The 12,332-nt window shown below is 47.2% G+C and overlaps 1 gene segment (V, D, J or C); it reads left to right on the top strand.

The window, feature by feature from the left end:
- The window catches only part of LOC102264001, a 287,655-nt gene extending 276,274 nt beyond the window's left edge, over positions 1 to 11,381 (top strand). The window contains 5 exon segments of the C gene segment in view: positions 4,251 to 4,314; positions 7,335 to 7,592; positions 9,071 to 9,115; positions 10,003 to 10,110; positions 10,835 to 11,381. Of these exon segments, the coding sequence occupies positions 4,251 to 4,314; positions 7,335 to 7,592; positions 9,071 to 9,115; positions 10,003 to 10,109 (474 nt within the window).
- The last annotated feature ends 951 nt before the right edge of the window (positions 11,382 to 12,332 follow it).

Raw genomic sequence — 12,332 nt, 5'->3', positions numbered from 1 at the left:
ACAATGGGGGCAGAAAGGAAGGTGCCGGACCTCCTGGCCTAGCTGCCGGGTACATATATCCATCCTGCATGGCCCCGTAAACCCCGTGGCCAGCACCCTCCCTCCTTCACCCTTATACCTCCTCAGCCTGGCATAGGTGTCACTGAACAAATGATTGTTGAAAAAATGCCTTCTGGTGAGGGAAGTCAGGGAAGGCTTGAGTAGAGATGTAGTGGCTGTTTAGAATCTATTGGCTTAGACAGTAGCAAGGATTCTCCGATGGAGGTGTTAGACTTCAAAACAAGGAAATTAGAGAATCCATCCAAATGCTCACAGTGGGGGGAAGGAGATCCCATCTCTCCAGGGGAACTTCCTCCCTGTTTGTCTGTTCATTTGTTGTTTCATCAAGGCCTCTTCCCTGTCGTGAGGCAGTGCAGGCTGCATTTAGAAAGTCTGGAACCCATCATACTTCTCAAGATCCAGCATTCAGAGGCATAACTACAATACCTGTGATAGGGAAGCAGCACAAATGGGTTTGAGCAGCAAAAGGAGAGAGGCCTAATGATAACTACATGAAGTCCACTTGAGAGACGCCCCCACCCCAGGGAATGTCTCCATTAGGACAAGACTCTTCTTTGAAGTACACAGCTCCAAGCTGTGTGGGAAGGTGTGTGGAAGGAAAACTGATGAATTCACATGTGGGAAAGGCTTCAAAGTTGCCATTGTTCCTAGTAGGTCAGCCCTGCAAATGTTGGGGCGCTTTGGGTCCTGCAGGTGGACTGCATCTGTATCTGCCCTCCAGCTGTGGGAGGAGAACTTGCTATACAATGGATACCATGTCCAGCCATTGCCCAAATAGAATGGTTTCATAATGATTAGAAAGAAATAATCTGCATCAATGAGGCTGTGTCCACATGACTAGGTAAAACAAACAGATTCAGAACACAGAAAACTTAAGGATAAAATTAGGCTAAAATTTAGGATGGAATTTTAAATACTTAGAACTAGAGAAAGGACTTCCAAGGAACATATATTTAAAGGTACATGTGTTCTATAGGCGTTGATGAGTGGTGTTTTGGTGTGGGTGTTTTTTTAAGATCATTGGATCAAATAGGTTTGAGAATCTCTGGATTTCTTTACCAGTAGGACTTCTCAGAGCCTTTAAAGTGGTACTATACATTGTCAGTCTTCAAGTATACTTGTCTAAACCACTCTCAAACTTTGGAGACTTTTATTCTCCGCATGGATATCAACCTGAATCTTAGAAACCTCCAGAGAAAGAGTTCTCGAGCCCCATATGAAACTTACTCCAGATTTTCACAACCCTCACAGTTAAGAAGTCCTCCTGTGCATTTATGTGAATATTCCCAATTTTAATCTGTCTTTCTCTGCCCTCCAGGAACCACTCTCTAAAAGGGGTGTCCTTCATAGGCCTCCATTCCATGATTAAGCCCTACTCATCTTTTCCACTGTTATAAAGCTTCCCTAAAGATTCATTTCCAAAATTAATCCCTGGTTCTTCTCCAGGCTCTTCCAATTCAGCTGTGGGACCCAGAATGGGCATCCACCCTCCAGAAGGCCAGACCAGCTCAAGCTGGCTTTGAGGGAAAGGTCCGTGGGATGGTTACAAAGGAAGCTGAGGAATTAGGACTCAGTGAGCCAGACTTCTCTCATGTGTAGGGGGATTTGGAAGAGCCTATAACACAGGGACAGGATGCATCGCTGCCCAGGAAGGCTGGCCCTGCCTGGTTAGAGTTCTTGTAAAACACCCTCCTATTGTGTGGCATCTGATGGCTATAGTAAGCTGATCTTTGGAGCGGGGACCAGGCTGGCTGTACACCCATGTGAGTAAGACCATGCAAATGACCAGGGTAAAAGTAACTGATGACTTGTCTATGAGAAAACAAGCAATGATTTATGGCAAAGTCAGGGATAAATGGAACATTTGTTTTCCATTTCTACAAGCTCTCGGTGACTTAAAATGTTCCCATTTCTCATATTCAAGACAGAAATGCCAAGAGCCAGCAGAGTAAATAAAAATCTGAGGGGAAAATTTATGACAACGTAAAAAGAGTTCCAGATACCTGGTGCTATCAAGCAACACCTATAACATCAGCACCAGATAATCTGAACATTCAGGAAATCAGCTAAGTGTCCTTGGGGGGAAAGAGATGGTTAATGGCAAACACAAATTCTCTCGTATTGCAGCAGGTAGCTAAATTCCCTGGTTTGGCTAATGAGCAGAATCTTCCTCTCTGGAGTTTAAGTAGAGTTTTGAACCTCTCTCAGGATAAAAGTGACTCCGACCCCTATTTAAACAGCAGTTATGCCTTGTGAAATAACAAGGCGTGGAGGCAAGATGGTAGGGGCTTATAGCACAGCTTGGGAGGCTGGCAGATCTGGGGAAAATTCTGTCTCTTCTCTGTCTAGCTAATAGTCTCCAGTTTCTCAAAAGCAAAATGACAATAACCACATCATAATAATATGAGACAATACCCAGTACATAGGCAGTAATCAATAAATGATAGCTTTTCTAAATTATTATTATCATCAAGGTAGTGCTGTATTAAAGCTCACATTATTACAAAGGGAAAGGGGAACCGCTTCCCTGGGAAATAGGAAGTCTAAGAAACAAATACCCAGGGAGACTTTTAGGCTGGTGCTCTCAGATCCTGGTGGGTTCCAGCAGATTAACATCAGGAAGGTTATTGCAAAGTCCTTACTTGTAGTGGGGAAATACTGGTGCTAACAAGCTCATCTTTGGAGCAGGGACCAGAGTGAGTGTCCAGCCAAGTAAGTAGAGTGGGGCAAGGGTGGACATTGACAACTAATTCTTTTTTGTCCAAGAGGCTGAGTTGAGCCCAGGTATTTTCTTCAGTAGGATCCCAAATGGTTCTTTCCACTCGTCCCTCAAATATCCTCCCATCTAGCCCTCAATGCCCCAGAAACATCCTTAGTCTGGGACCTAAAGAATCATGAAGCAGGTGATGGGCAAGTAGTCCTGGGCCTTCCACGAGAAGATCCAAGACACTGCTCCCCTGAGCAAGGAGTTCTGCTCTACTAAATTATTGGTTTACTAAAATCACAACCTCCAACCCAGAGCACTACAGCAGGATGGGGCAGGAGGGAAAGGATTGGACACACCTGAGACAAAATCTCAACACAAAAGAGCAGAAGGTCTAACTCTAAAGAGGGTGATTCTCCAGTCCTTTTCCTATTGAAGTACTTTTCCTATTGAAGTGGGAGGTAGGGCCAGTGAGTTTCTGTGCTGGTGTCAACTGCAGTGTGCCTCCGGAGGAATGACTGGTAAACTCACATTTGGGAAAGGGACCCAAGTGTCCATAATATCTGGTGAGTCATTCCAGATGGCACCACTTGCAACCCCATGGGCCAGTGCCATTAATCCTTGCCCTTGGGATCTTGGTGATGACTATGGTAAGGCCGATTGTGGGTGTTCTAACTGATTGCCTTACAGAGGCCTTTATGAAGGAAGAAGGCATCATTATCAATTTTAAAGTCTGTGTTTCTCTAGGTCAAACACATTAAAATTGAACTCTAATTGTCCAATGGATATTTTTAAATGCCTTCAATGTGGTCATTACTCAGTAAAATATTAGACTGGGTATAGAGACGTCTTAGATAGATTTCTGACCTGTCCCTAAATAGGATAAAAACTAGCAAAAGGGACAGAACTATTGTAAATTCAGCAACCTAAAGACTATTTTAGTATTGGCCAATTGATGATGTCAATAGGCACATTAGAGATTCAGAGGAATAGGGTCTTGGCTGGAAAGTTGGCATAGATGGAGATGGCTTTCTTTATGCAGTAGAAAAAGGTTCCTTGAGCTGAAAGATAAATAAGATCTATATGAACAAAGAAAGGAGAGAGAGTGGGTTCCAGGCACAAAGAACAATAAGAAAGAAGGCATGATCTTAAGATTAAACAAGGCATGTGCAATTGGGCATAAGTAAATACATCTAATAATAAGGTTAGATGGAGAGAAAGGCAAAGATGTCTTCTTAGGCAATGAAGAAAATGAATATGAGAGCCTTCAAGAGAATACAAACAGTCAAGGCCATGGCCAGCCACTGGGAAACAGAATCCAATTTAGAAATGCAATTTAGACCAGATAGGAAGGTGAAAGAGCAGCTCTTTCCATGGATAGCTCATGGCCCAGGGGCTCCCCTCTCCTTCCTCAATGGGCTGGAAGAGGGCTTACCCCATTCCTCAGAGGAGAAACTAAGGGTTTCTGTAATGGAGATATTGGAAGTGGCATGGCAGTGTTGCCTCCCAGTTGCAATATGGCAAAGGCACCAGAGTTTCCATCATTCCCGGTAAGTCTTCCCAGGAAGTGTTACTGCTTCCTAATGCTCACCGGATCCTCCGCAGGATTCAGTCAGTTTCTCTTACTCATATTTCTGGGTTCCTAGGGTCTAACTGCAAAGCACAGATTTAGTGGTAAGGGAGCTTTCAATCACTGCTGTGGCCCTGGGGACCCAAAGCACAGAGCATTGGGACACATGCTTTTGTGGTTAGTTTTGAATTCAAATGAAAGGTTAGGATCTAGAATAGCTGACCATCCACGTTGAAAAGTCTCGCTAGAGCTACCTTTGGAGATAGCATCTATGGTAGGACATGTTTATCTTGCTAGGGTGGAACAGGATGCTTCTCTCCCAGAAGCCCTAAAGCCCTCGAAATTAAAAGTGACTTATTTCTCGTTTTCAGATAAAAATATTAAGGTTGCGCCAGAGGTACATGGGAGTAAAAGTAAACTGGGGCTTAAAAAAATCAAGTTTAGGGATGAGTACCAGCTTCTTTAACCAAAAAGCCTAATAAGCAGAAATTTTGCAAACCTGATGGTCAGTAGGCCATGTATTTATTCATCAGTTGTTTGAGCACCTAGTACTAGTATGTGGTAGATACCAGGGATGGGGCAGTAAACCAGAGACGGGCCTGTGCTGTCACGGAGCTGACATCCCAGGGAGCCAATACTCTTATAGGGCATATAAAGGTCTTAAGAGAGGAAATTCAAGATTTGGAAGATTATGGCAGACCCTGAATGTCATGCCAAGAAGTTTGGCCATTATTCAACAGGCAGTAGAGAATCCCTGGATTATTTAGAACAGACAGTTCTAGCCAAGTACTTTGGAGGATGAGCTCAAAGAAGAGATTGAGAAGGGGGATGTGGGGAGAGTATGAGCAAGGGAGGAAATCAGAGATAGGGAAGATGAACAGGAGAAACAACCTAAAAAATGTGGTTAGGGAAGCCCAGAGGGTATTAACTGATAAAAAACTGGGAGTGAAAAAAGCTAAAAATCACCTCAATTATTCTGACTGCATTTATTGCTATTTTATTTTGATCTCTCATCAGCAAAGCTGAGCAATTGGTCTGCCCCTGGTAGTCACCCCTCACAAACTTCAGGATGGCTTTTCAGTCTCACACTCAACTCCTCTGTCTTTCCTCAAAGTCCCATGATCCGTGGCATTGCTCTCTCCAGACTGATGCTTTCCAATAGGACTTCCTGTGATGTGGAAATGGTCTATCAGTCTGCACCATCCAATACAGCAGCCACCTCATAAAATGAGATTTTAACTTTTAACTGAATTTTTAAGTTTATTTAATTTTAGTTAACTTTCATTTAAATAGCCACATGTAGCTAAAGACTATCAATCATATTGGACAGCGTGGTCTTGACCTTCTCCAGCCTGATACCCATTGGCTCTAAGACTTAAGTGAGTGTTGAACCAGGACTCAAAGTTGGGCATCTGGCCCCCACAGCCATCCCTCCGCCCCCTTCAGGCCAAACTGCATCTGGTGGCAACTTGTCCTCTGCCTTCTTTTGGAGGCCACATTCTCTCAGCATCTCCACATCTTCATGCTCCCCTTTCCAGTCACGCCCACGACTCCCACTGATGACTAAAAAATCCTTTGGGGTGTGTTGGTACTGCTAATGACTTCCCATCTCTCCCCTCCCAGTAAAAGATTTATGTCATAGGACCTTAACCCACAGTGATGCCAAGTCCCACAGTACGCGGAGATTAGAGGGAAGCTGGCAGAATCCTTCGGGGCCAAAGCTTTGGATGCCCCTTACATGTGACCATGGACCCAGTATGCTCTGCTGCTCCAGGGGTCGCCCCACCCGCAGGCAGTTCTGCCTTGACTCAGCATCCCAAGACCATGCCAAGGGCTAATTTCCCGTTTCAGGTCCAGTTGGATGTCTGCATTGCCAAGGCCACCCTGGCTGGCTCCGTAAGTGGGGTGCAGCACTAGTCTGAGAAGCCTTGTATGCATGGTGAGGAGCTGTGGGAGCAGAGAACCACAGGGGCAGGAAGCTGTAGTCCCAACCCTGCTGTAATCTCTCTGGGTGGCCCCAATGTGTTAATCCTCCCTGCAAACCTCTGCTTCTTCCTCTAAAGGCAGGAGGTCTGAAAGAACAAACAATGAGAATTACATTAAAACACTAAACCCTACGGAAATGCTGAAAAATGACTCTCAGCACTGAGGAAAAGCCTTCAGCAACTCCTGCTTCCTGGGGGTGAAGAGTAGAAACTATGCATTACTCGGTAGCACACTGTGGTAACAATATCCTGGCAGTATCAGTAGCTACAACTACTTACATCTGTTCAATACTTTATTAAATATAATTTTATATGGAAAATTCTTATTAGTTTCTCAGAAAAACCTACTTAGGAAGGTGAACGAGGTAACATCTTCATTTTACAAATGAAATTCCTGAGATTTAAGGGGTGGGATGACTTGCTCAGGCTTGCATCTAATAAATGGTAGAGCCAGGGCTTGGATAGAAGTCTTCGATTTATAGTCCAAAACTTCTATAGATGTGAGAAATCTCCTAGTAGTGTGACTCACCTTCTAACTTAATTCCAGCCTATTGTAAATTTCCAGGTCCTACCAATGCCCAGCATAAGTGCGAGAGGCCAAGCCAGATTCCACGATGTACGGTTTTCGTTGCTGGGCCTTTTCTCTGCACTCACTTGTCCTGCCAGAGTTGTGTTTTCTATCAGGCCTGCTGAGCGTTTGAGAAGTTCCCATTGAGTAGAAGAGTGAGTGGGCCTTCATTTCTGGTTTCCTTGAATGGCAGGCAGGACCTGGCAGAGGGCATTCACTAAGAGCCTGGCCTCTTGGCCAGGACTCATGGCTTGTACCTGTGCCTGAGTCCCAGTCTGTTGCAAGCAGGTGGTTTCTAGAATGTTCTTTTCCATATAAAGCTTGAAAATGTCACCTGCCAGGCCCAATGAGTCCTGCTCTTGCCCATCACTGGCATCTGGACTCGGGCCTCGGTTGGGGCAAAGAGAGAAACGAGCATCTCCTAACCCAGCTCCTTTCGGCCCACAGATATCAAGGACCCTGACCCCGCCGTGTACAAGCTGAGAAGCCCTACATCCAGCAACACTTCCGTCTGCCTATTCACCGACTTTGATTCTAAAGCAAATGTGTCACAAGACCAGAGGTCCACTGTGGTCAGCTTTAACAGCACGGCGCTGGACATGAGGGCCATGGATTCCAAGAGCAACGGGGCTCTGCACTGGAGTGACAGACCTGATTTCATGTGTGACAACACCTTCGATAATGAGACCTTCTACCCCAGCTCAGGTGAGTACAGCCTCCATGCCTGTGCAAGCAGAGTCTTCACCCTGAGGCCTAGCTAGGCGGGAGCTCTCTCAGGCCGATGATAACTAAATGCTGCTGATTGGTGGCCTCCGCTTCATCAATTGTCAGCAAAGCCCCCTTGTTACTGAGCACCAGTGAGCCCCATCCCGGCAGGCCACAGAATGCCCTGGGCAAAAAGAGAAGGGGAGAAGCAGGCAGGAGAGGGCACTGGCTCTCGGTCTCACTCACTCTGAGTTCCCACCTCCCTGCCTCTGCTTGAGCTGTTTGCCCCTTACCTCTCTTCCAGGCCCCATTCTAATGCCCTTCTCCAGTTCCCTCCCCTCGTTTCTTTTTCTCAGCCAGCCCCTGACCTCACTCAGTCATTCAACAACCACTGATCGTGCACACATGGAATGCCAGGCCCCGGAGTGGAGCAGTAAAAAAAGCCCAGTGAGGGGTTTCCCTAAGGAAACTTCATTCTAGTTGAGGGAAACCATCCGTCAGCAAGGAGAAGTCTATATAGCTTCAGATTATAGTATATGCTTTAACTTGGAGTTGAGGAAACAGCCACCTTAGGGACAAAAGTCAGGAAAGGGCTCTCTGGGGAAATTTATTTGAGCTGAGATATAAAGGATAAAAGCCGTGCCAAGGGCAGAGAAAGGACCCTGTGGAGACCTGAGGCAGGAGCTTAGTGAGGGAGCAGAAGAGCAGTGGGAAATGAGAGGGAAGAAGCAGGCAAAGGCCAGATCAGAGGGCCTCTCAGATCATGAGAGGGCAGGTATTATTCTAATTACCGTGAGAAGCTATGGTCTGGCTTTAAGCAGGGAAATAACATTTGGTTTACTTGTTAAAAGAGCACTTTGACTGCTGGTGGGGATTGGATTGCCGGAGCAAGAGTGGAAGCAGTAAGGAAGCTAATGCAGCAGAGAGGTGAGGGAGGTCAGGACAGGGTCCCCTAGTTGGGACTCAAAGGTAGAACTACGCAGAGATGAGAAGGAAAAGAGGGTATCAAGGAAGGTGGCTGGATTTTATGCCTGAGCAGCTGAATCAATGATAGTGTCATTTCCTGAGACGGAGGAAACAAAGGAAGAAATTTGGGGTACAGGGATGGACGACATTACAGCATCTATACCCCTATGGCACTTGTCACTGTGTGTATCTTATTGCCTCTATCGGACTCCAGCCTGGAAGCTGGCCAAGGGCAGGGTCTGTGTCTCACGGTTCCTGTGGCCTTGTGTCACGTAACCTGAACTTTGCACAATCAGTGTTTGTTAAGTGAGTGAAGTGGTGCCCAGAAGCCATGGTGTTGGTCCAGGGGCTCTCCCAGCAGGTGCCCACATGTGACAAGTTCCCTCCATATCTCTCCACTAGGAAACATGGAAAATGCTATAGACACTCACTTGTCCCACTCCTAGGAGGTCTGGAGTGGGAGAGTCGGCACACTCTGGACTCTAAGAAAATTTCTTTTTTTCTCCTTTTAGGATTTCCCTGTGATGCCACGTTGATAGAGAAAAGCTTTGAAACAGGTAAGAGAGGGGTCTGTCCTCTCTTTTCATGGCTTTGCACGGGTTTGGGGAGCAGTGAGCCCACAGTAACCCTGCCTGGGTAGGGGAGGTTAGAGGGAACTTGTGGTTCTAGGAGTGAAGTCATGAGGAACAGGAACAGCAGTTCAAGCCCTCCCCAGAGCTGCCGGGGTCCTTTCTGGATCCCCAGGTTCCTCTCATCATCTCTCATTTTCTTTTCCATTCTGAGAAATTGGAGGATGAGTCTCTAGGTTCACTCACCCAATGACTCACTTCTAGGCTTCTGAATGCCTTTCAATCACTCCACTGTCAGGAAAGCCAACAAGAGCTTCTGGGTGGCCCAGCTGTGAAATTTCTAATGAGCTTATAGCCCTAACCTAACCAGGTCACCCTGAGGGCAGCTGCCCTCCATGCCAGGGGGTTTTGCCTTCTTTCAAGAAAAGCAGCAGAACTCATGTAGATGGTGATCTTCTCTCTCAAGGACCCCATCCCTCCTCCCCACCTACCCTGGGCCCACGTTCATTTCCACTCGAGCTGTTTTTATGAGTCATCTGCTTGTGGCTCAACCGCTGGCTTCTCACTTAGGGGCCCAGACCCAAGGGATTGCAGTGAGTTCTGAGCACCCACCTCCTCCCCATCCCCTGATGGGGCTCAGAAATAAAATAAGGACTAAGTGCAGTTGCTGTTTCCCTTTTGAAATGAAATATTACTGATCCCGAGAAATGTACGAATTTTAGGAGGGGATGTGCACAGAGCTCAAAGGAGAGGTGGATCCAGGTGCTGAAAGCCACCCCACCCTGCTTTCGGGAAAGCCATGGGCAAGCCATAGGGTGCTGCGCAGACTTCAGGTGCACATGCTTATCAACCACTGTGGCCTCTTGGTTTTGCAGATATGAACCTAAACTTCCAAAACCTGTCAGTGATCGGGCTCCGCATCCTACTCCTGAAAGTGGCCGGCTTCAACCTGCTCATGACGCTGCGGCTGTGGTCCAGCTGAGGTGAGCGGGCATCTCAGCCAGTCGGTGGGGTTTGAGGGTCTTGGGGTGGGTCCCCAAGCTCTGAAAGCAAACCTGTCCTCAGGATCTTCTTTTTAGGTGCTAAGTCTGGGGCCACCAAACTCCTCCGTTTTTTCCTGTTAGGAGTTCCTCTTGTTAATAACCATGGCCTAGGATATTTGCGTAACACAGTACATTCCTCAGGTGACAGTCACCTCAGCTGAGTCATGTCTCACAAAGTATGAGCAATGGCTATTATCCTCATTTTGGAAAGGAAGAAACTGGGGCCAAGTGACATCAAGAGCCACTCACTAATGAGTAAGAAAAAAAAATAGAGAAATGCAGGACCCCAACACGCATTTATACTTCTACTGTACCTTCCATCATGCCTTCCATCACATCCCTTTCACTGCAAAACCTGGTGGGGCTCCCAATTCCTTTCCTCATGTCCTGTGCCTCCAATATATGAGAAGAAATTACACTCTTATTATTATATTATATTATATTATATTATACCCTCATCCTGGCAGGAGGCTCCACACCCTTTTCCCCCAGTGTCCCTGGTCATCCTGCTGACCAGCGCATCCCATCCTACCACCATCAAAAACAACTCCAGGGCCCATTTGCTCCTAGAACTCTGCAAGTGGAGGCATCTCCATCGCATCCCCCGCTGTCCAGGATTTGTCTCCTCAGTACCCAGCCTGACTTTTGTTCTTCCTCATTCCAGGTCAGCAAGAATGTGAGAGCCCAATGCTCCTCGCTGCTCGCTCCTCACCGCCCTTCTCTCCCTCAAGCAGAGACGCGCCCTCAGCCTCCATGAAGGAGAAGGCTCCCTCCACCTCTCGGGCCCCACTGACAATGCCACCAACTGGATCCTACCAGATATTTGCAATCAAGATGTTGAAGAGCTGCCAAATGCTGCTACCACTCCTTCTGTCCCCCCACTGCTGCTTGTCACTGCCCCATGTCCCCAGCAAAGGCAGAGGCTACTGCAGCTTCTCCTGGCTGTGGCCCCCCTCCCCCTGCCAGAGACTGCTTCTGATGCCCCACTGGGTGGTGGATCACCAGGGGGTTCTCTCAGGTTCTAGCTCCTGGAGAACGTTGTGAGGAGCTCATATTTTTTTAAATAGTGTTCATAAAGAAATACATATCACCCTTTTCCCCAAGATGTGAGGGAAATTATCTCATTATCTAGGCCCTGCTGTGCTGTGTATCTAAGCCACATTGTATATTCTGCTGCCCTGGCTTCATTAAAAGCGATTTGGAAGAGCAAAGACTGTCTCCTGTTTGACTGGGTTTGGTCGGGGTCACTTTCAGCTCACTGTTGATCACTAGCTGAGCAGAAGGAAACCAACACATTTGTCTATGATGACATCCAGGGAGCCTAACTCAACAAGCTGCATAAGTCAACCTCTTCTTGGAATAACCTCTAAAAAATTCCACTTAGAAGGCTGTGCTGGGGGCAAGGCAAACCCACTTAAAAGCGTGGGTCCCTATTCTTCCGTTTTCATGCCACACCACTGGGCCACTTGTGGCAGGAGGCCCATGGACATGGGTGGTAGCAACTGTAGTTAAAATTTGGCAGACAGAGACCACACAGCAAGTAGCCCCAAAATGCCACCCACTGCCTCCTGTCCCCCAGGAACATTGCCTTTGCCTTTCCTTTCAGACTGCTTTCCCATAGAAACTGTACATTGTCCCACAAATTCGTGGCTGGGGACCACCCAATAGTCCACTGCCTGGGTCTCAACCCAGTGCCCAGCTCCTTTGGGAGGCGGGGGAGATTGTGACCCTAGCTAGACTTTATACTCCCACCATCCTGGATGTGAAGATAAGAACAGGGGAGATGAGCTCTCTCCCCTTGAGCCCAGGAACTAAGCCAAGAAGAGTAGATGTCTCACGCCCTCCCTGGAGGACAGAAGGTGGGACTCCTGGGGCCCCAGGAAACTCCTGAGCCTCCTGCTGCCTGAGCACCTTTCCTCGTGTCATAGATGCTAATGGGAACCCCCCTCAGAGATCACTCAGCCATTCAGCTCTCAATTACTGCTATGAAGACTTAAGCCTAGCCCAGCCTGCGTGAGCATTGGCCTATGACCCAGGAGGCCATGCTTCAATTCCCGGTCACATGCCTGGGTTGCAGGCTCGATCCCCAGTATGAGACGTATAGGAGGCAGCCAATAAATGATTCTTTCTCATCATTGATGTTTCTCTCTCTCTCCCTCTCT

Source organism: Myotis brandtii, unplaced genomic scaffold (genome assembly GCF_000412655.1).
Source record: "Myotis brandtii unplaced genomic scaffold, ASM41265v1 scaffold70, whole genome shotgun sequence".
In the NCBI taxonomy this organism is placed as follows: Eukaryota; Metazoa; Chordata; class Mammalia; order Chiroptera; family Vespertilionidae; genus Myotis; species Myotis brandtii.
The sequence above is the reverse complement of the archived record's forward strand: the minus strand, read 5'-3'. Positions and strand labels throughout refer to the sequence as shown.